Source organism: Hemicordylus capensis, chromosome 3 (genome assembly GCF_027244095.1).
Source record: "Hemicordylus capensis ecotype Gifberg chromosome 3, rHemCap1.1.pri, whole genome shotgun sequence".
NCBI lineage: Eukaryota > Metazoa > Chordata > Lepidosauria > Squamata > Cordylidae > Hemicordylus > Hemicordylus capensis.
Genome location: NC_069659.1, coordinates 226,199,223 through 226,223,993, shown reverse-complemented (window position 1 = coordinate 226,223,993; position 24,771 = coordinate 226,199,223). Strand labels below are relative to the sequence as shown.

Genomic DNA, 24,771 nt, shown 5'->3' with positions numbered 1-24,771 from the left:
CATGACTTTGTGCTTGAGTTTGTAAATCCTCATACAAAACCCATGCACAGACTTTGATCGCTGTGCTACATCATCACAGAGGGAGGCTCCCAACAGAGTTACATCTAGTATTGGTAAGATTCTGAGGTTCCCAGTCCTAGGAAAGCCTCTCTGATTGCAGCCACCAGTCTAAAGATCGGATAACCTTCCTGGGAACGTGTATACTGTAAGACTGTGCCATCATGCTATCTCCAGTTGAAAAGACAGAAGCCTCTGCAGAGGTTGGAGATGTGACCTAGCCAATGTCACCTCTTGCTGGCAGGATTCCAGCATTCCCAGAAGCTGAGCCAACTCCATCACATCTGCTTGCCGCTTGTATCTGTCATTCTTGGTAAGAGTGGTTACCTTCAGTTGCCATTCTTGTAAACTGTCCATTCACTTCCAAGCAATCTATTCACTGTGGTGGATGCTGAGAGCTCTTTTCCATGTTTATGTCAAGCCTGTGATCCTTCAGAAAGTTGATAGAAGCCTGAACATCCTCCTGGGCTTTGGCCTTCTTATCCTCCTCTTTATGTGCCTTCTTTTTGCCTTTCGTTTTCCACAGGGATTACTTCCAATTCTGACCCAGCAAGCTTGGAGTCAGCAAAAGGAGAGTTGGGCTAGTTGAAACAGAGAACTCAGATCCACATTTCAGCTTCTGAGTCACAACGTTCATCCATGCTGCCATATTCGCCACCAGGGAACACACTTCCATTTGAATTGCATCTAGGGATAAATCTGCCAGGAGTGCTGCCATGAGAGAGAACTTCTTGACACCCTCTTTGATAATCTTGGGTGCACTGGGATTTGGGTGCAACTGGGATTTGTTGAAGCCAGTTCCTCCACTTATAGGAGGAGCAGAATGAGTTGGAGGCCAATGCCTGCAGAACCACTACAGAACCCTTCCCTCTCAGTGACTGGTTTACCACTAGCATCTTTCAATACGCTGTCCCCCTTGTGGAGTGAATCTTGCAACTTGTTAAACTTTCAAGCACTCCATTTTTTTGTCTGGCAAGGTGTCATTTTTGTTAACTATTTTATTTACTGCTTTGATCTGTTTTACCTCCTCTGTTTTACTGAGGAATTATGGAAAAGACACAGAGGATTGCTTAGGTGGTCCCTGGGGAAAGACTGTCCCCGATCCTTGACTTAAGTGTAAAAACAGTTGATCTCTAAACAAACACATGGTCAAACTACACATAAGGTCAAACACATCACTGTCTTGCTTGTTGTGGTTGTCTTTAAACAGCAGCCTCAGGTAGTTCAATCTGTTATTGGGATCACCTGTATATCATCAGTAAATCTGTTTAACCCCTCTCAGATTCAGGAGTCGGGAAGGCAACTGTTTGAGTTTTGATTTGTGTGTAATAGTTTCATAAGTATGAAATACTGCTGCCTCCTTTTATTCTTAGTTATGTATTTTTAGTAGTAGCTTCAGTACCTTGATCTATGTTCAGGAGGACCTTTTTAAAAATTATTTGGTTTTATTGTTTGTAGTGGAAGTTTGATTGTCTTCTACATTTGTTTTAATCTCATGCTGGTCACAGACTGAAATAGAGAGATTTGATTTGATTTGGTCAATCCAGATTGAGGCCATTGCCCCCCACCAAGGGTTAAAGCTTCCCTTCCCCATACTGCAGTCCTGTGTGAGATTGCCCCCTGCCCCCATGGCTGTTATTTAGGAGAAAACAAGCAAACATGCCAGGGCCAATGATGTACTTGACGTGTTGTTTGGTCCACCATCTGACATATTTTGAAAGAGTTCTTCAGCCAATGCACCTGAGAGAGGAATAATCTCTTGTGGATCACTCCCCACAGTATCTCCTCTTCAACTGGTAATCATCTTCATCCCTGGTGGGAGGGATAATGGAAGCCTCCAATCATGTGGGTGAACAAACTCTAATGAGGCTGTCCTCCTGTTGCTCAGTGCCTTTACTGGGAATCAGAGGAAGGATCTCTTGGAGTAAGGTCCATGGTTATGCAGAACCTGAGAATCTAGGTGAGACAGAAAATTGTGTGACTGTAGAAGAGCTACCAGCTGACTGACTGAATTAATGAGTGATCGATTACTCCTGGTCTTATGATGCAAGTAGCTCTGTGAACAGCTCCTGCATGAACTATTCTGGAACCCTGGACCTCCTGAGCTACCAAGAGTTCTATCCATGTGAGGTACTCTGGCTTGTAAAGCGAGTCAGGTACTGGAGTGGAGAGCGGAGAACATACATTCTCCCAATATTCTGACTGTTCAGGTGGGGGCACTTGCATTTTCAGCCAATAATGTTGGATGGCGACATCTTTCGAGAATGCTGGTGCACCATCTCTAACAGTCGTGGCTGCTCTGTCCACATACAGGTGCTTGAAGTCTTGGACGTCCATATGCCAGACATGCTGGTGTCCTCCCACTCTACAGAGTGGGTTGGGAAAGAGTGATCTGACCAATGCTTGTAAGCAACTTCTTGCTCTCTCCATGGGAGAGGAGAGGAAAGCAAATGAAATGCATTCACCTTTCTAACTCCTGTACTGCAAAGTCCCTAGTTAGGCAAGCAGAAATGAGGAAGAGCTAGGAGAAAGGAGCAAAAAATATAAAATGATAGAGGGGAAAGTAAGCCAGAAGCTGAAATTCACCATAGCTCCAGAGTAACTCTATAGCCTGCACCAAAGATAGGGTGAGTCTGGGAGGATAGAGATGTCCCTCTCATGGTGAAATCTTCCATCAGAGAATGTGCTTTCCCAGAGGTAAAGGCTGTCTTCCATCAACCTCAAGGAGGAAAGAATTAGACAAATTCATGGAGGGCCATGTACTATCAATGACTATTAGCCATGACAGCTATACACCGATTCTCAATGCTCAGAGGAAGTATACCTGATGATCTGGTAATGGGAATAAACAAGGGACAGCTATCTTCATCATGCCCTGTTTTGTGAGCTTCCTGGGGATATCTCTGCAACCACAAAGGAAAGAATCCTGCTCTTTTTAAAAATGAAAAATGAAAAATAAAGGTTCCTGGGTTTATCTGTTAGATCCCATGTTTTTCATACCAGGGCAGGATATAAAACTATACTAATTGAAATTAAGCCAGGCTTTCAGCTATTTTTGATTAAAGTCTCATCCCAATTCATAAGATCAGATGGGATTCATGAGCTGTTTTCCTGGCTCTGCTAGACAAAGCTATTTCCTTAATGAGGAATCAGTTCCTTTGAGTTTTTTATTGACAAGGAAAACAAAATATATACAATCCCTTTGGTCTTTCACTCAAATAATTGTGTGTGTGTGTGGGGGGGGGAATAATATTCGATTGTTCAGAAATGGCAACAAGCTTCCTTTTCATACAATGGGCCTGTTACCTAGTTACATGCTTAATTAAGTGAAAGTCCACTTGTGCCCCTGGGCTTCATATAGGCCTAGTTGTTACTGACAGTCTAATCAGTCACACAAGGAAAGGGGACTGTTTGTGTTTTTAAAGACCCAGCATTTTGGATTCTAGAGCCAGGTTTCTGCTGCTCTCAGCAGCAGGAGTGTGCAATCCAGATTCATGTTCCATTATATATCCAATTCTTCTGCTGGCTATATACAGGGGGAATGTTGCAATATGAGGTTTCTGAGCTTTTTTCTTTTTTGGCTGCTGGATAGACATTTACTGGATTGTTAACTTCCCACGAAGGATGATTTGTTTATTGATGGAAAACAAAGCCAGAATGCATTAAAAATACAAAGGATGTCCCTTACAACATGAACATTCTTCTGACATGCCCAACAGATGCTAGGAAATGAACTGTAACATGGAACACTTCCAGTGCCACTGAGGACACTGTCCCAATAATAGCTCTAACCACATGAAGAACTAAAACAGTCAGCCTCAAGATGTCTTGATCCAGAGATGTGCAAGACACGTCTCCTGTGAAGTAGCAGGGAAGGCAATGGGAATAGTCGTCTACAGGGGCGAAGCCACCATTGGGTGAATGGGTTCAAAGAACCTGGGCCGCCAACAATCAGGGGCCGTGCCTTGTGGCCCCGACACCCCCCCCCGCATCTGACATCAGACACGGGGGGCGTTATTTCGCTCCCAAACGTGGCTGCATGGCCCCATTTGGAAATGAAACAGGCCTGCACTGCCTTGGCAACGCGGGCTGGAGCGACTCTCCCTGCCTTTAAAGATAGGGAGAACCACTGTGTTGCCTTGCTGCCAACACAGAGGGGCTGATCTCCCTTCCAAACAGGGCTGTGAGGCCCTGTTTGGGAGGCAGATTGGCCTGCGCTGCATTGGCAGCGTGGTCAGAACGGCTCTCCCAGCCTTTAAAGACAGGGAGAGTTGCTCTGGCCCGCACTGCCCAATGCAGCGTGGGCTGATCTCCCTTCAAACTGGGGCCGTGCGGCCCCATTTGGGAAGGTGACCATGCCCCGCGTCTGACATCAGGTGTGGGGGAGGCCCCCTGCGTCTGACGTCAGATGTGGGGGTGGGGCCAGGGGGCTGTGGCAGTGGCTGAACACAGGCTGCTGCCAGCCTCGCTCCGCGCCTGGTGGTCTACCAGAGGCAGCACAAAAGCAGGATCCTCTTGTTTAAATCAATGTGCAGGCCTGATCTCTAAGCATCCCTTCCTGTGGCTGCTGCTAGTGTCTCCTTTGTGCTTTCTTTTAGAGTAGGAGCCTCTTTGGGAAAGAGGACCACTTTCTCCTTCCTTTTGCTGTGTAGACCACTTCCTGGACTTTGTTGAAAAGTAATATGCAAATATCCTAAATCATCATCATCATCATCATCATCATCATCCTAGAGATCAAACCTGAGACATTCTGCATGCAAATGTGCTTTACCACTGAGCTAAGGTCCCTTTCCTATTTCCATAATTAAGAGGCTTCTTTGCTAGTCTGTCTGATTTCCTTCGGTCTTTTCCTTTACCTGGAGGTGCGTAGAGGCACACAGGCAGAGCGCCTGCTGACATCCCTAACATTATGCAGGAGGAAAGGGAGAGCAAGCCAGGGATGAGTGAGAGGGGATGTGGCTACTTTAATTTTATACTGATTTGGTACTTGCTTCATTCTGCTTCCTTTATGCACTGTTTAGTTTACACCCAGATTCTAAATATATTGGCCTGTGGACAGTCACACCTCAGGATTGCCATAGTGTACACACAGATTCTCAGTGGGATGCACTGAATCTGGATACCACTAAATAGATTTCTAATTTAGATATAAAGCAAAAAAAAAAAAAAAAAACCCAAAACAAAAAAACCCACACCTTCCAGTCAACAGTGCTACCCTTATTTGTACCCACTAACAACTTAACCACCTTGTATTCAATGCATGGCAAAGGCAACTGTCTCACCAATATAGAGTTGGCAATGTATCTGTTTTCACTTTCAGTTGTGTCTCTTTCTCCTATTCTTGGCTTACCCTTGGAGCTATTTAAACATCACCTTTAAAAAACAAAACCATTAGGCAGATAGATCACTTTGCAATTCACCTGTGCAATGCCTTTTCAAAATAAATGCAGAGATCTACCTCACATAACAGGAAAAGGGGGAGGGGAATATGCACCTGGGACCAAAGTACAGATATAGGTTGCATACACTTGAAGGGGCTTTGAGCTTCAGTTTCTTCAACAGCCCCTCCTACCATAAGGCAAAGTGCTCTTCAAACTGAGGGGACCTTCAAAAGCAGCTTGTGCAGGAGTGCAACTATAATTGAGTGGATGGGTTCAAAGAACCCAGGGCCCCCAGCTCCTGAGGGCCCCCCAGCTCCACGCTTCCCCATTTTTTCATTATCTCCTTCACTTCAAGGGACTGTCAGGGAGAGGGGTGAACATGACCCCCCTCTCCCCTAGCAACACCCCTAAGCTTGTGATAAAGCATTGCGCCAGAATATTTCCGAGATGGTGTCCCATTTTAAAGGAAAAGAAGTACCATTTGGAATTTTTGCCTCAGGTACCAACAGCAAGAAGTTGCTGGCTCAAATCCCCGCTGGTATGTTTCCCAGATTATGGGAAACACCTATATTGGGCAGCAGCGATATAGGAAGTTGCTGAAAGGCATCATCTCATACTGAGCGGGAGATGGACATGGTAAACCCCTCCTGTATTCTACCAAAGAAAACCACAGGGCTCTGTGGTCACCAAGAGTCAACACCGACTCGACGGCACAACTTTACTTTACCAACATGTCTTGAGTCAGCTCTTTTATAGATCATTTTTGCTACACTGGGTCCCAGAGGAAATGAGATGGAATGTGTAAAGTAATATTTCTGCAAGATCAACTTTTCCTGAGTGTAGAAGATTCAAGTTATGCAGGCCTGGATCCAAAGAGCCACTTTAGGCATACCCAAGGACTTGGGCATGGGGAGAATTGTTGGCTTCCCCCTGCCCTTTGAACTTTCTTTCTTAATTTACCAAGTCCACTCAGTTTTAAAAGCAATTGCAGCAAGGCAGCAAGGATTCTGGTGTCCTGTCTGAGAAGAAAAAAGACCCCTTTGGCCATGGATTCCATGACCCCTTTGGATCCCAGCCACAGAATGCGTCATTTAACAGATGACAAGACCAGTGGAAAGTGCCCAGTGGCAGACAAATGTGTTAGGGTCCATCTCATGGGAGCACACAGGAGAAGAAACAGCACTTACCAAGGTCAGCCTTTTCCTTCAAAACGTCCTTGAAGTTGAGGCCACTGTTGTGTGTGGATTGCCTGAACCGTGTCAGTGCTTCTTTCTGCCCATTCTTTCCCAGTTCTGTGGGTCTGATAGCTTCACCCCGGAGGCCACATTTCCATTTGGAGAAATCTGCCTGGGCCCATTTTGCTAAGTCTTCAAGTTTCACTGTTACTTTCTCTGAAGCAGCAATAACTTCATCCTGTGAGAGACCATCAAATGAGAAAAGGGGGAAATAAGTTCTCACTTGGTTCCATCATGTATGGTCAAATCAACCATTCTTTATATAAAAGATCTTAGTAGAACTTTTTTTGGGGGGGGGGCTGGGTTACTTTTGCACAATATTCTAATCAAGTAGAGTTCGTAAATTCACCAGGTGTGTAGTTTTGTTTTGAATGCTTTTCACTTGTTTCTCATACATGTTGTACTCACACTACCCACAAACTACTCACACATCATTCACATAACCACTCTTATATGTACACAATATTTATACACACATCCTCAGTGGATCAACATATTTTCTGAACTAAACCCTTCACACGAATAGCACCCCCCACCAGCCTAATATGTTGACAGCTACATTTAAAACTTCTGAATAGATGGAATGTTCATAAATGTTCTTGTCTTAGTATAGTGAGGTAAAAAGCCTTTACAGGCAATAGCTAGAGAGGTTTCAAAGTCTGCAGCTTTTATTCACTTCAGTTTCTTTTTTCCCCTTTTTGTCACACTTATCTGATTGAGAGGGTAAACTGGCAAAGCTGCTATTCTTCTGCAAGTCTACATGTTATGTGCTTTAATTTAATCTCTCATTCATCTATGACTATAGTAAGTGCCTTAAAAGATTATGCTGGCTTTGACTTTACGAATAGATATATCACTATCACATTGTGCCTTCTGTGGCTTTTTAGTGTCTCTGTTATTTAAACTAACATTTTACATGATAAGAAATTTCCAAGAATATTAGAGCTGAGATCTTCAAAGAAATTAAAAATCAGACTTGAGAAGGTATATTCTGTGCATTGCTGATGGCTGAGGGGAAGTGCACTTTTAAAAAATGCAATTAGCCTGAAAATGTAAAAATTAATAGCCAGATGACTAATGGTTCTAGCGAGTCCTCACATAAATGATCTAAGTAAATATGGGATTCCTGGAACTCTGACTCACCAGAAAATTCCTCTGTTTATGGTACAGTTTCCCTGGCTTATAGACAAATATTGAATTTAAATTTTCTCCTAAACATTAAATGAAACTGTGAAGTAATCCCAAAAGCAATACTACAGAAATTCTACAAGTTTCCTACCAAAAGAAACTTGCACATTCTCAAGTTTCCTGCAAATGTTTCTAAGATCAGAAAGGAACAATACCCTGCCCCCACTCCAACATACACCCTGCCTTTAAACATATATCTTACAGAAAAACTGCTTAAGTTTAGTTGCGCCTGCAGAGAGTATACATTAAATATGTACTTCTCTTTTTTATTATTAACAAAACAGATCACCACAACACAGAAAACATGAAACAAGCACTTCTAAAACTGCACCCTTCCAGGAAACAATAAACTTTCCTCCCACATGATGAATAAGCAGAACTGTGTTGTATGGAACTCATGAAGGCAAGATGATTTCTTTTTTAAAACTCCAGCAAAGTCCATATTCCATTATTTGAGTCAGATATTTGAAACAATTGAAATGCAACAACCTAGTAATTGTAAGTGCTTCAATTTCAACTGAATTACTCTGGGGTAAATTATTTGAGGGTTGTCACTTTAAATCAACCTGCCTCACATTGATTATTGAGAAAACACACATGAAGCTCTTGGAACTCCCCAAAGGGTGGAATAATGCTAAATACTATTATGGTTTAGGATTTATCTATATGTTCTTTGTTGTTCATCCCCCCCCCCCGACACACACATTTTTATCCTGCTCTTCTTCCCAGGAGCTCTGGGTGGTGTACATTGTGTTATCCCATATTATCCTCACAACTGTGTAAAATAGATTAGGCTGAAGAAATGTGACTGGCCCAAGGTCACTCAGTATATTTCATGGCTGTAAAATAGTGTAGTGGCTGACTACACCACTCTGGCTCTTAACAATAGTAAACATAACCCTTCCTCCCACACACTTCTATACAACCCCCAAAGCCTTGATTCACACATACTTGCATGACACGTGATTAATCTATGCTGGAGGATCGATCCGGCAGCAGAATGTGTAACATGCCTGTCAATGAGCAGGGGTCATGGCCAAATAACCTGGGAGGCATGGCATACAATTCTGACTAGAAGCATGCAATAAAGTGCACACAGTAACAGAACACATTATTCCAGATCACCAAAGCAGATAAGCCAACTGACTCCACTGAAAACAAATTCATTTGAGGGGTCACAAAGATTCTATCTAAGACGCTAACTCTGGGATGATCCATTCACATGTGCAAATCATCAAGCAATAAAGATGCAGGTGTGAATCAGCCTGGTGTGAATCATTCAAGATAAAGAAGAAAATTTCTTAGAGTAATAATTACACAAAAGTCCTGAACTCATTTAACAAAGAGAGGAACAGAGAGGCATTCCTTTTTAATGCATGCATTCTTCAGGAAATAAAATATTGCTCAGCAGTCAACAACACAAAGAAACATGGGGGGAGGTTGCAGTGTGAAGTTACACACATTAAAAGCCTACAAAATGATTTAATAACTCATTATTCTCATTGTGACTCAAAATAACTGTTGAAGTAATAATCACAAAGCACTATCAAATATTTGTTTAAAAAACAAACAAACTACAGGCATGTTTGTAGCCTAAGGATTTTTTTTCTTCAATTGGAATCTTTTATGACTTTCAACCAAACAACAAAACAGTGGAAACAGTGGGCAACATTCAGACTAAATTGCTCCTGACTCTCAGTAGTCTTATGGGAACTAAACAGTTTGTTCAACGCTTTTGCTTAATTCTGCTTTTGGGAGTTAGTCCCCTATTCTTGTTTTTGTGATTTTCTGCTGATCTTGCTTATATTTGTTGATATTTTTATGATGATTTTGGTCGCTTTGACTTTTATAACAAACATTTATTTAATAATTCAGAAAGTAAGAAGCAGTTAGGTAGTCCTATAGAGTAGCTCCTGAGTTGTACTATTGAGTAACTTAGTCTGGATGCTGCTCAGTGTTGTTAATGAAGCTGTCCCGGGGTGGCTAGTAACAGTGTCTTAATTTCCTGAATGCAAAAAATGCTGATACTGTGTCAAAAGTGTGCATTCTGCAAACTACATTGCAATGGATACTGTGTTGTCAGTAAAGACCAATATCCTTGGAGTCTCTCAAACCCAAGTAGCTCTAACATCAAACTAACAATAGGTTTTCATGCCTACTAAGCCTCCTTCACCCTCTGCTGTAACTCCCCTCAAGTCCCTCCCATCCAATCAACCTTAACCCTTAAACCTCCAAAACATCTTCCCCCCTTTTAGACAAGTTTTAACTACTTAGCTACTAGCCTCACATGGCCTATATTACAGTTATAAATTCAGCCTTTGAAGGGGTGAACTTCCCAGCCATATGGCAATGATAAAATCATTGGTCGTCAGATAGCTATGGTTGTGCCTCATCCAGCTGACTTTTTGGCATGGTATCTCTGTATTCTCAAAAACTGTCTCAGACTGGAGCTCTCCCTCCATGGAATCCTGGGAAACCTTTATCCCCAACCTTGCCAAATGAAGACTATTCCTCCTAATTTTACCCTATGGTATAAGTACCCAGTAGGAATGTGATGTATGGGCTTTTTCACAGGCAGTTCCCCAGGTCCGTTCATCATGAACCCAAACAACTTACAGGAGCAGACCCCATGACAGGTATCATAATTCCTTTTCTGCCTTCCTCTCCTATTGTTCTTCCACTTAGTCAGCAATGTCATGTTGACTTGCTGGGAAAGGAGTCAACCAGGGGCCTTTGGCAAAGTTGCTCAGATACAATGGCCCATGAACAATTCAGTGGGGCTATACCCATTAGAGAGAGGAGAGGCTTGGTATTCCATCAGAGCTTTATGTGGATCTGCATTTTTCTTCTGTTTCATCTTCTTCAGCTTCCACAAATCCAGTACTCTGAGGATTCTGGGGGCTAGATATTTGATGATCAAACCTATAATCTTTTCCGAGCCTTTGATGTCCTTAGAGGCAGGAACTGTTGTCCATTATCTCTCTGAACCCACTCTGGAACACCATGCCTGGCAAATATAGACTTACAGTGCAAAATAACAGTGTGGGTGTCAAGGCTCTCTAACTTGGCAATTTCCAGGAAGCAGGAAAAATAATCAGTGACCAAAATATACCAGTGCCTCAAGCAATGGAAACAATCTAACACTGCTTTTTTCCAGGGTCACTCAGGAAACTCTGGTGGCATCAGTGGTTCATACTGATATTGTTGCAGTATGGCTCCATGTTCATAAGTCTGCTGAAATTAATCCATTTTATCAGGTAAAATGCCACCAGAACAGGTTCTGTGGTGAGGGCTTTTTGGATCTCCCTGAAAGAGTGCTCTTGGCTAGGGCCCAGACAAACTCATTGTTTCTCTTCAGTAGCTCATTCAGTGGATCAGTAAGACCTGGAATATAAGGGGAAAAGTGCCCCAAGAAATTCACCATTCCCAGATATTGCCGGACATCTGTAATAGATCTAGGGGTAGGGAGCTTCTCAATTATCTGGATTTTCTCAGGATCTGGGTGTATGCCCTCACCATTGATGATATGTCCCAAAAGCATATTTGGACCCCGAACTCACACTTTGCACTGTTGAGTGTGACATTTGCTTCTTTAAGACATTGTGAGGCTTGATGTAGTCTGATATCATGCTGTTCCATTGTCACCCCTGTTATTAGCACATCATCCATGTGATAGAGGATCCCACCAATCCCCTGAACTCGGGGCTCATCCTCAGAGAAATGCTCTGAGGCAGATGTATTCCAAATGGTAATTACATCAAGCAAAAGCACCCAAAGGAGGTAACAAATGTTGCCAGTTTCTTAGAATGTATAGCCAACGGAATTTGTCAAAACCCACTGTTTGCATCCAATTTGGAGGGGAAAAATGTATTTCCCAGCTGACCCAGGGTGTATTCCCCAACAAACATTGGGTGTAATTCCTGTGTCACACAGTTGTTAATTTGGGCCAGGTCAGCAAAAATCTCCACTCGGTCTTCCACATCTCCACTCAGTTTTCCTAAGACCACCATGGGTGCACACCAGCCAGTGGTTCATCAATTGGCCAGATTATCCCAGTATTCACCATCTCAGCCAGCTTCCACTTAACTTTGTCTAGAAGTGCAACAGAGACACGTAGTGGAACACTCAAAAGGTTCAGTGTTGGACTTCAACTTAATCTCATACAGAGTCTCCAACATGCCCAAACCCTGAAATAGTGTGGGAAATTCTGTTTGTGGAGCAACCAGTGACCTGCATTTTGAAGTCACTTCAGGCATAACGAAAAACTATGGTTGCTGTTAAGTGAACCTGCATGCCATAGTTTGCATGTTCCTCCCTCCCCTCCTCATTTGTGTTTGAGAGGAGGAGAGGGAAAGCATTTACTTTTGCTTTGACGTACATCATAATTCCACGTTCCATACAAACACAGAGAACTGTGATTTACTACAAGCCCTGTTCAGTTATTAGGAAAACATGGAAGCTGAGAGCACACTGGCAAGCAGTGTTGTCCTGTTGGGGGCATTGCCTCAAGCCCCACGCCAGCAGTGCAGAGATTCCAGCCTGGAGTTTCCCTAACCCCATTGCTGCTGGCCCCCGCTCTGTGACTCTGGCCCCAGCAGCTTCACTCTTGACCCCGCCCCCCACTGTCCATAGCACAGCAATTGTCTCCTCAAACACTGTACTCAGAGGTACACTGTGGGGGCAGAATTGCAGCATGTGCCAGCATGCAGGCAGGGCTTACAGGCACACTCCCATGGACATTAGAGTGGTGTACACAGCATTCATGAGTTGAAAGGTTCCTGAAGGGCACTACAGCTAAGAAACAAAAAAGGATCTAAAACCATGGCTTCACCTTGGTTTGTTGCCCTAGCTCTGGTTTGAAGTAAACCATGAGGCTATTTTGACAATCACTAGAGACCGAGCTAAGAGGGCCCAGCCCAGTTTCTAGTGATCGTCAGAGCCACTTGGCTTGCCTGGTGGTCCCATGGTGGCTAGCCCACCTAGGAACCCCTCCCCTTAAATGAGGTTAGTGGAGCGCTTGCTCCATACTTGCTTCCGCGCAGGTATGCGGGGCATCCTGGAGAGACCCCTGAGGCCAGGAGGCTTGTTGGAGCCTCCTGGCGGCGGTCTCCTTGAAAGTCATCATGCTGCAAAGGCGCATCGTCTCATGACCGCAAAAACATGGTTAATGGAGCTCCATTAACCATGTTTTTGCAGTCATAAGACGATGCGCCTTTGCAGCATGATGACTTTCAAGGAGACCGCCGCCAGGAGGCTCCAACAAGCCTCCTGGCCTCAGAGGTCTCTCCAGGATGCCCCGCATACCAGGATGCCCCTGATCCCCATCAACCCTGCCGGCTCCATGATGGAGCTGGCAATCGTGTGGGCGGCCGATCTGGTTGCCCAAGGACAGCTCCCTGCCCATGTGTGGGGAGAGTGGGCTAAGCCCGCTCTCCCTGCACAAACCCTAACAGCGCCTCACACTAATTGTGTGAAGCACTTCCATGGTTCTCTGTGTTTGAATGTAACAGTGAATTTTGGTTTCATTCACAGCAAAAAGTGAGAGCTTTCCCCCTCATCCTCTCACACACAAAAGAGGAGGGAAAGGAGGAGCACATGAGCAAACCGCTTTCAGAAGCTTATTCATAGAGTGGAAACCATGGTTTCCTGTTATGCCTGAACTGGGCCAATACTGTATGTATGAAGTGCTTTCTACAGTCAGAAAAGCCCAAAACAAAACCTTGTATAAATGTTATTAACAAACTCTATATTTTATAATTAGTATAAATCATCATTATAGTTCTGATAAATTACAGCTTTAAATTGTTTAACATTCTTTTATTTACTTATCCATAGATTTATATCCCACCTTGCCTGTAAATTAAGGCCAAGGCAGCTAAAATATAATTATATAAGAACACTTTAAAATACAAATAATAAAAACCTACTAGCAACCAACAAAAGTAGCAAGCAAAAGCAAATAAGACCAGAGCATAATTTTGTGGATAAAAGCAATGTAAAGGTCTTTTGAGAAATACGGGTTTGGTCAATATGTAACAAGCCAATTGACTAAACATTACTTGACCAGACAAATGACCAATCCTGAGCACACAGTATTCTTGTGCTGAAAACATAGAAACAGCTCTCATCTACTCCATACACCACACAGTACACTAGATGCACATTCAAAATCTAATGTATGAAGCAACAAGCTTGCATAAAACTCATTGTAGATTTAAGTAAACCCTGCATACTCTTGTCTGCTCACAATTAAACCTTAAACCTTGTATCATCTTTTTTAAAATGCTCAACAAAACAAAGGTTCTAATAAGCAGTTATTATTCATAAAAATGTGAGACCCAGATCAAATGTGGCCTAGGTTAAAGTGCTGTTTTTCAAAGTAGCTGTTTTGACCAAATGATTATTACTTCCATTACCAGTTTGTTCACATCCTTTCCAAGAATTGCTATGACTAACTTTTGGTTGGCATTCAAAGCGAGCAAAGCAAACAATTTAATAACCAAAAGACGAGTATAATCATTACTACATCATCAATGAATAATCCTGTTATTGAGAATACAACCTTTATACTCAGACTCGGAGGCATACAAGGTACACACAGAAACCATAAATTCTGTACTGATTGCTGTGGAAGTAACTATTTCCCTGCTTCTGCCTCACTCAACTCTACACATACACAGACTCCTTGCCAAATTTATTTCGCAATGTATGCATGATTTAGTTGGGAAATGTAATAAAATAGGGGAGACTGAAATCTCAGAAATAGGGATGTGCAGAGCATTCCGAGCTTAGAACATTCTGACTCGAAATGGTCCGGTTTGAGTGTTCTGAGCTTGGAACAAGATGCCCTTCAAATGAAAGGCCTGTTCCAAGCTTGGAATGGAACAACTCTGTTCCGAGTTGGAACATTTTGTCTACCATTTTGGACTCCAAAACAGCGCTCTCTAGCCTCTGCACATGTGTGACAGCCATTTTCATGGTCAGCACCACATGCAAGTGGCTGTCGTGTGTGCACAGAGGCCAGAAAAGCACCATTTTGGAGTCCAAAATAGCTCTTGGAATGTTTCAAAGGTCCCCAGCTCATTCCTCTGGAACAACCAGCTCAGCTGGTTGTTCTGATGGAATGTTCTGGATATTTGAGTTCCATTTGGTGCTCTGAATGGAATGCAAATACCGTTCCATGCACACCCCTAATCAGAACCTACTGAAGAGTACAAAGCTCGTGTTTATATCTCACCTTCCTTTCTCTCTCCTTGTTATCTCTCCCCATTGTCTGCACTTAGATAGTAAGGTCCTTAGGGCAAAGATAGCCCCAAGATAGTGCCTTGTAAAGTGCCATGTTCTTGTTTATTTATTGTAAATATTTATATCCTGCCTACTAACTGATGTTCTCAAGGTGGCTTACAATATACTTCAAATACAATAAAACAGTCAGGAAGTTAAGATTCCCTCACTAGACGGAGCTTCCTCACTCAGGCTGCCAATGATGTCTCCTCAAGCTCCTGACAGTAGATGCAAGCATTACTGTGAGAGAGGCAAAGGTGTTAACAAGCTCCAGCCCCTGCCACTGCTGTACTCTTCAGACGTTCTACCTACCACTCTGTGTGCGAATCTCTGGGCCGCAACAGGTCTAAGCGGAAACAACCTTGGCCCAGGAATTGCTGCCAACAAAGCCAGATATTAAGAGTAGCCCCTCTCACAGAGTGAGGCTTCCTCATGGAAGCCACAGCTGATTTTTCTTGCAGCTCTTGGCTATTGGCAGTTGATGGATGAGGCAGTGTGGCTGGAGAGGAAATGGTGTTTGCAAACACACACACACCCCTGTTGTTCCAACTGCCATTCTGCTGCAGAACTATTGTTTTATTGTGGATTTTAGTTGGGTTTGCAAATGGCATTTCTGATTTGTAACACACCTTGAGGCCTGTCTCAATCATATACACAATCACTGTGTATATACACAATGTTGTATTATATATGTTATATATAAGTATCTGTCTATCGATCTATCTATCAAGCTGCTTGGGCCTCACTCACTCACTAACATGAACCTCCCAGACCAAACCACAAGACAGAAACATACTGCTTTATAAGTAGATTTCAGGCCTTGCCCACCCTACCAGAAAATTAAAAACCCTGGAAAAATTCCTTAATTTCCCAGAAAATGCAGAAAAACTCTCCCATTGGAAAAGCATGGAAAATGAAGTCTTCCGACAAACTTTGAGAGTTTTCTGGGTATTTGTACAGACAGGAAGTCCGAACTTCCACAAACTGATGAACAAACAAACAAGCTATATTGCTTCAGTTTACTGGATTTCTATTTGTGTCAGAATTCCATGGAAATCACTCAAGAAATTAAAAAACACAAAATATTTTGCACTAGTTATCTTTGTTCCTCTAACTCATTCAATCTTCTAGAATTTGTCTTTGTAGGGGTTCTTGGCAGCAACATTATTACTTACTCAAAACAAAGTAGCTCTTCTGGTCATCAACTAGCAAAGAGCGAAGAGAGAGTTCATGGTCATTTTGTGGTACAGGAGGAATGCTTACAAACTGCAAGCTTTTTTGCTAGTATGTGATAATGTTGTATTAAATATACAACACATATAATATAAATGTGGTGTCTTATAACAAGTCCACCACACAGGATAATCATCTTTATCAGGACTTGTTATCAGGACCGACTCCAGGTTTCAGAGAATCCTCAACAAACTGCCCTATGACAGTCCCCTCCTAACTGGGTGGGATCCAAGCAGATCAGGGCAGTGGAGGCCAGTGGGACCCAGAACTTCTCCCACTTCTGGGATGCTGCCAGGTTGCCCCCCGCTGGCTTACCTGCGCCGCAGCAAGAGTGGTGCACAATTTAGCCAAGAATGAATGCAGCAGGCCTCCCTGTCATCCACTGCCTGCCACCACCACCACCACTGTGCTGCACAGTGGGCAGTGCACCTCACCCCCCAATCTGGTGCACTCCTTGGCCCACCCATCCCTGGCCCCAGCAAGCCAGCATTCCTTGCCGGCTGCCCCACCCCCAGGGCTCAGATGGTCTCCACGCAGAGAGATAAGCCAGACCAGAAACATTAGATGTTGATATGCAGGAATGCAGACATCTTCTGGAAGGATCTAGGCAATGGAAATCAGTCTGGGTGAGATATGAATAGAAATATTAGAAGCTGCCTTAAATTACACCAGACTGTTGGTCCATCTAGCTCACTACTGTTCTCTGTACCAGGGCTTCACAACTTTGGCCCTCCAGTTACTTTTGGACTACAACTCCCATAATCCCCCAGCTACAGTGGCCAATAATCAAGGAAAGTGGGAGTTGCAATCTAACATCAGCAGGAGGGGCAAAATTGTGCAACCCTGGTCAATACTGCCTGGCAGCAGCTCTCCAAGGTCTCATGCAAGAGTATTTTTATAAAAACATGATGTTTTTCTCTAAAGATATTACTTCCATGAGAGAGAGAAAATCACAAGCCATTACACGTGACAAATGCATGTCAGGGTTTTTATGGTCACAAGAATATATGATAGGAAGCCACAGTCATGACATTCTGTGTGACTTCAGTTTGACTTCAAAAACCTGCTCATCTATGGGCCTTCACCAAGTCACTAGTCTTGCATAGACATAATGGAAATAGTAAATTCTCACTACAAGCTTGAGTGTAAGGGAGCCAAGGGCTTTCCCCTGCCCTCCACTCCTCTTTCTCAGAGGAGTCAGGGGAAATTTTTACTTTCCGTTTGAAGTAAACCACAGTTCTATGTTACACACAAACTCAGAGAACTATGGTTACTCCTAACCATAATTAGGGAACCAGGATTAATAGTAGTTTCAGTTTGTTCTCTAACTGCATAACACAGATTTGTGATTTACTTCCAGAAGTAAACACTTTCCCTTTCTTCCAGTCATGTACAAAGAGGAGGGGGGGCTCACAAGCACATAGCTTCTGTAGGCTTATAATGGAAAATCATGGTTTCCCATTATGTCTAAAGTGGGCCACGGTCTCTTGGCCTTGCCCATAAAACATAGGAAAATAGAAGCTTTGTACGGTTTGATCAACATGGTGGAAATTCATTAAAATCTTTTTTAAATGTCAGTCTTAATATAATTTATTGATTGATTAAGTGCCATCAAGGCAGTGCCGACTCTTAGCGACCACATAGATAGATTCTCTCCAGGATTATCTGTCTTCAACTTGGCCTTTAAGGTGCATTCATTACTGTAGTTATTGAGTCCATCCACCTTGCTGCTGGTCATCCTCTTCTTCTTTTTCCTTCCTTCAGCTTTTCCCAGCATTATGGACTTCTCAAGGGATCTGGGTTTTCACACAATATGTCCAAAGTATGATAGTTTGAGCTTGGTCATTTGTGCCTCAAGTGAAAATTCTGGATTGATTTGTTCTATGATCCATTTGTTTGTTTTTCTGGCTGTCCATGGTATCCTCAAAAGTCTTCTCCAGCACCAAAGTTTAAAAGCGTCAATACTTTTTCTATCTTGCCTCTTCAAAGTCCAGCTTTCACATCCATAGAGTGTCACAGGAAAAACCATTGTCCAAAGAATTCTAATCTTTGTAGGTATAGATACGGCATCTAAATATCCTTTCCAAAGCCTTCATTGCAACCCTACCAAGTGCTAGTCTGCAACATATTTCTTGACTGCTGGATCCTTTACTATTGATGATCGATCCTAAAAGGCAGAAGCTATCCACCACTTCAATGTCTTCATTATCATTTCTGAGGCTGGTTGCTGTATCCGCGGTCATTAGTTTAGTCTTCTTTACATTTAGTCACAGTCCCATTTTTTCACTGTGCTCCTTGACTTTAATTACTAGAGCTTGCAGATCATCCATATGCTCAGCTATCAGAATGGTGTCATCAGTGTAGCGCAAGTTATTGATGTTTCTTCCTCCAACTTTAAAGCCATGCTTATCTTCTTCCTATCCAGCTTCTCTCAGTATATGTTCAGCATATAAGTTGAATAAATGAGAAAATATACAACCTTGTCTTTGCTGATCTGGAACCAGTCTGTTTCACCATGTTCCGTCTGGACTGTGGCTTCTTGTCCTGTGTATAAGTTTCTCATGAGAACAATGAGATGTTCTGGGACACCCATTTTCCTAAGGATATTCCACAACTTTACTTTGGCTTCTCTCCTCTTCTGGACAATTTCCACCATCTGTTCTGACAGCCATTTTGCTTTCTTCTGTTTCTTGTTCTTTGGCAGTCTCTTTTCACATTTGTCCTTAACAACTTCTTTGATTTCATTCCACAGTCCCTCTGGTTCCCTATCAATGAGGTTCAGACCTTCAAAGTGGTTCCTGATGTTCTCCTTGAAAATGGTGGGTACATTCTCATGACCATATCATGGAAACTGGATAGTTTTGTTTTTCCACTTTAGCTTGACTTGGAACTTTCACATGAGCAGTTCGTGATCTGCTCCACAATCGGCCTCCGGCCACATTTTTATTATAACTGAGCTCTTGCACCTCCTTGCACCAATAATGTCATCAATTTGATTTCTGTGTACTCCATCTGGTGTTGTCCATGTATATAGGTGCTGTTTTGGTTATTTGAAGAATGTGTTAGCAATGAAGAGATCATTGGCTTGGCAGAAACTGATAAATTGTTCTCCTGCTTCATTTCTGTTTCCTAGGCCATACAGGCTGACTGTGTTTTCCACCTTACCTTTTCCAACTTTGGCATTCTAGTCTCCAACCACCAGCAGCACATCTTGATTGCATGTTCTGTCAATTTCAGACTCAGCTTGACCATATAATTCATCAACTTCCTCTTCTTCTGCATCAGTCATTGGGGCATAGACTTGAAAAACTGTCATGTTAAAGGGTTCCACGAAATCTAATTGATATTAGTCGGTCACTGACCACATTGTACCCAAGTACTGTCATTCCTATATCCTTCCTAACTATGAAAGCAACCCTGCTTCTTCTTTGTTTTTCGAGGCCTGAGTAGTAAACAGTATGATTTTCTGACTGAAAGTGTCCTATTCCAGTCCATTTTAATTCACTGGTGCCCAAGATGTCTTACTATAATATTACTATAATGTATTATGTCTTACTATAGTACAAGAGCAATAACATTTAGAACTGGCAACAGCTAAAGCATTCCATGTACTAAAGTTATTACAGACATCTTGTAGGCAAATAATTATTTTGTCTAATTGCCTATTTAAACTGAAGATTATGGTGCTTAAATTTTGCTAATTATCTTCAGTTATGAGAAATACAGCTTCCCTCTGGTACTATAATGTTTCAAGCTCTCTTCTTGTTCTAAATATGCCACGAAAAGGCCAAACTATGATCAAGGCTGTGCATTCTGAATGTCTATGGGGTAGCTGTTTAAATTCATGTTCTTGTTATTTAGCGCACAATTGGACATGCTGAGGATCTCAGCTTTCATTTTTGAAAGCAAGTTTTTAGCTCTCAAGGGTCCAGATAAAAGTGTTGAAAATACATTGAGTTACCAGCTGTATCTGTTGAAGGTTCAGAAACAAATTTAATAGGGATGTGTAAAACGTTTTGACACTGAAGTGTTTTGACTTGAAACAGGCCATTTTGAGGGTTTCATGCTCGAAACAAAATGCCCTTTAAATAAAGGGCCTGTTTTGAGCTTGGAGCAAAATAACCCTATTGCGATTCAAAATATTTTGATATTTCAAGCACCATTTTGGAGGCCTTGGAGGCCGTTTTTGGAGGTCTTCCCTTGCTGATTGGTTTTCTGGCATGCACTTCCGATCCTATGGGGTTTGGGGGGAAATGTTAAAAATGTGTTTGAAATTGCCTGGTTGCCCATTTCTTTTGTAGGTTGAGTGGTAGATAGCACCCATCTTGCCCTCCCACCCAACCCACTTTGGTGTCCCTAGAAATGGGGGCAAATGGAGTGTTTTGAGTTTCCTCATTGTTCCCTATGGCTGAAATACTATAAACATTTCGACTTTTGTTCCATCAAAACAACTCAGCTGACTGCTGTTTCGACAAAATGTTTCAGCCATCTGCATTTTATTTCGAGCTCGAAACAAAATGCAAACTCCATTTTGTGCACATCCCTAAAATTTAAGGTAGGAAGTAAATAAATAATTGTGAGATGAGCTATTTCACTTTTTAAAAAGCATGGGGTAGGAGCCAACGGCTATATGCCAAATATTAACATGATGGTCTAATTAGCAATTTAAACTTCTGCAACAGAAGTTCTCTTAAAACAGTTGGTTAGGGAAAGAGATTCACTGTGGAAGAGGGATCAATGGATTTCTTTACTATTTCAATAGGAATTTCCATTATTTCCAAGGGAAGCATCGTTGCTCAAGCATGACTGCATAATTTTAAGTATAAGAGCAAGAGAGCTCTTGTGCAACATCATGGGTGTTTGTTTATTTATTTATTAGATTTTTATACCGCCCTTTCAAAAAGGGCTCAGGGCGGTTCACACAGAAAAATAACAAATAAATAAGATAAACAAAATGGATCCCTGTCCCCAGAGAGCTCACAATCTAAAAAGAAACATGACACCAGCAACAGTCACTGGAAGTACTGTGCTGGGGGTGAATAGGGCCAGTTACTCTCCCCCTGCTAAATAAAGATAATCACCATGGTAAAAGGTGCCTCTTTGCCAAGTTAGCATGGGTAACTTATTATTTATATAATAGTTAAATAATAACTATTAAATAATAACTATTATTTAAATAATAGTTTAAACAATAAAACAACAACAAGCACAGAAAACATGAGTAAAAACTCAATCATACTTTTTGATTGACAAACTCTGGATACAAACTCTACAAAAATGACAGGGCGGGGCAGATTCAGGGTTGAGTAGCACTGTATGTTAATGGAGGGGTAGAATCCAACAATTTAGAAAACCCAGGAGGACCGGAGTCCACAGAATCATTGTGGGTAACAATACGAGGAATGAAAGAAAATATCGTCCTCCGGATCAAAATGCTAAGAGTAACCTGGAGTTGGAGAAGCAAATCAGAGAATCATCAAGCGAGCGAGCGCTGTAATAACGGGTGACTTCAATTTTCCTCACATAGACTGGGCAAATTTACGTGTGGATATTGACAGTGAGGCCAAATGCTAAATGACTGTGCCTTAGAATAGTTGGTTACAGAACCAACCAGAGAGAAGGCAACATTGGACTTAATCCTGAGTAGTGCCCAGGACCTGGGTGCAAGATGTCGGAGTTACAGAATTGAGGAACAGTGGCCATAGTGTGACCCAATTCAGTTTATATGTGAGTGGGACATTGCCAAGGAAGTCCAACACAGATGCATTGGATTTCAAAAGAGGAAAACGTCTCAAAAATGATAGGGGTGTGCAAGGTCCAGATTCCCCCCAGTCCGGCACGGGGGGGACTGTTACTTTAAGCGGGGGTGGTGGTGGTAGTACTTACCCCCCCGCCACTCTTCCCTCTCCGGCACTGGTCCGTTTAAACATCTTCTTGGGGCGGCAGAGTTCCTCCCTGCCGCCCCTGCCCCCGTCGTTGTTCCTTAAGGTTTAAAAGAGACGAGTGATAGCGGCGTGCATGTGCCCTGCACGGTGTGCGCACACCACATACGTCACGTGACGTATGCGGTGCACGGCGCATGTGTATGTGGCGGCGCATGTATGTGGCGCGTGCGTGCCACCGTCAGAGACGAGCGCGCACACCGCGCAGGGCACATCGTGCCGCTAGCACTCGTCTCTTTTAAACCTTAAGGAACAACGACGGGGGCAGGGGCGGCAGGGAGGAACTCTGCCGCCCCAAGAAGATGTTTAAAGGGAACAGCGCCGGAGGGGGAAGAGTGGTTGGGGGGGGTAAGTATTACCACCACCACCCCCGCTTAAAATAACATGCCCCCACCCATCCGAACCTCTGGACCGCCGGACTGCCGAACTGGTCCGGAGGTCTGTAACAGTGTGCCCGGACCGAACCATGCACACTACTAAAAAATGAGGGGAGTGGTAAAAATGAAGCTGAAAGGGAAAGTCAGGAGGGTCAGATCACTCCAGAAAGAATGGAGCTGATTTGAAACCACAAAGAAGCTCCGTAGGAATGTAAGGAGGAGGAAAAGTACAACCAAGTTCAGGATGACCACAGCATGGCTAACAAGTAGAGTCAGGGAAGCTATAAAAGGGAAGAAGACTTCCTTCAGAAAATGGAAGTCCTGCCCAAATGAAGAGAACAGAAAGGAAAATAAACTTTAGCAAACTAAATGCAAGAAGACAGTAAGGGATGCAAAAAGACAGTTTGAGAAGCACGTAGCTAAAAGTGTCAAGGGGGAATAACAAAAACTTCTTTAAATATACCAGAAGCAGGAAACATACCAGGGAGGCTGTTGGACCCTTAGATTATGACGGCATGAAAGGGATTATTAAGGAGGATAAGGAGATTGCAGGGAAGCTGAATGAGTTCTTTGCATCTGTCTTCATGCTGGATGAAACTGACCATATAGTCACTCCAGAACTGAGCTTCTCAGACTTGGAGGCTGAAGAGCTGGGCCAATTTGAGGTGACAAGAGGGGATGTTCATAAAAAACAAGAAATTATCAAATTGCCAAGGCCAGATGGCATCCAAGAATTCTGAATTTCAATTTGTAGATCTTTGTATTTTGTTATTTTTTCTATTTCTTTTTCTTCTATTCTGCTATCCCCTGGTATTGCGATGTCAATTATTTTAACTTGTTTTTCTTTCTTCTTGACTACAATTATATCTGGTGTATTGTGTGGCAGATGTTTGTCTGTTTGTAGTCGGAAGTCCCATAATATTTTTGCATTTTCATTTTCTACAACTTTTTCAATTTTATGGTCCCAGCAATCTTTGGCTACAGGTAGCTTGTATTTTTTGCAGATGTTCCAGTGTATCATCCTTGCTACCTTGTCATGCCTTTGTTTGTAGTCAGTCTGTGTGATCTTCTTACAACAGCTGATAAGGTATTTATTATTATTATTATTAACATTTATATCCCGCTCTTCCTCCAAGGAGCCCAGAGTGTAACTCCAATTTTCAAAAAGAGATCCAGATGGGATCTGAGAAACTACAAGCTGGTTAGCTTAACCTCTGTGCCAGGTAAATTTATGGAAAGCATACTTAAGGACAAAATTGTTGAATATATAGAAGAACAGGCCTTGCTGAAGGAGAACCAGCATGGCTTCTGCAAGGGCAAGTCTTGACTCACTAGTGTTTTGGAGTTCTTTGAGAGTGTCAGCAGGTATGTGGATAAAGGTGATCCAGTTGACATAGTATACTTGGACTCCCAAAAATTATGGACAAGGTTTCCCACCGAAAGCTCTTGAGTAAACTTAGCAGTCATGGGATAAGGGGACAGGTTCATGTGTGGATTGGTAGCTTGTTGAAGCACAGGACACGGAGGATAGGAATAAATGGACAGTTTTCACAATGGAGGGAAGTAAGAAGTGGGGTCCCCTAGAGATCTAGAAGTTGAGGTAAGTAGTGATGTGGCCAAATCTGCAGATGACACTAAACTATTTAGGGCAGTAATATCCAAAACAATTGTGAGGAGCTCCAAAAGGATCTCCCCAAATTGGGTGAGTGGGCGACAAAATGGCAAATGCTATTAAGTGTAAGCAAGTGTAAAGTGATGCATATTTGGGCAAAACGTCCCAACTTCACATATACACTGATGGGGTCTGAGCTGGCAGGAGATAGATCTTGGGGTTGTGGTGAACTGTTTGTCTTAAGTGTCGACTCAGTGCATAGTAGCTGTGAAAAAGGCCAATACCATACTAAGCATCATTAGGAAGGGCGCTGGAAATAAAAAGGCTAATATTATCATGCCCTTATAAAAAACTATGGTGCAGCCACATTTGGAGTATTGCATACAGTTCTGGTCACTGTATCTTAAGAAGAATATTGTAGAACTGGAAAAGGAGCAGAAGAGGGCAACCAAGATGATCAGG

General features: G+C 42.7%; 1 protein-coding gene across 3 annotated transcripts in view; it reads right to left on the bottom strand.

Annotated features, from left to right (window-relative positions):
• ARID5B (AT-rich interaction domain 5B) overlaps positions 1–24,771 on the bottom strand; it is a 276,705-nt gene that overhangs the window by 217,668 nt on the left and 34,266 nt on the right. For all 3 annotated transcript variants that reach the window (XM_053308880.1, XM_053308879.1, XM_053308881.1), the window contains one exon: positions 6,626–6,851. In XM_053308880.1, the coding sequence (XP_053164855.1) occupies positions 6,626–6,851 (226 nt within the window). The remainder of the gene's footprint in view (positions 1–6,625; positions 6,852–24,771) is intronic.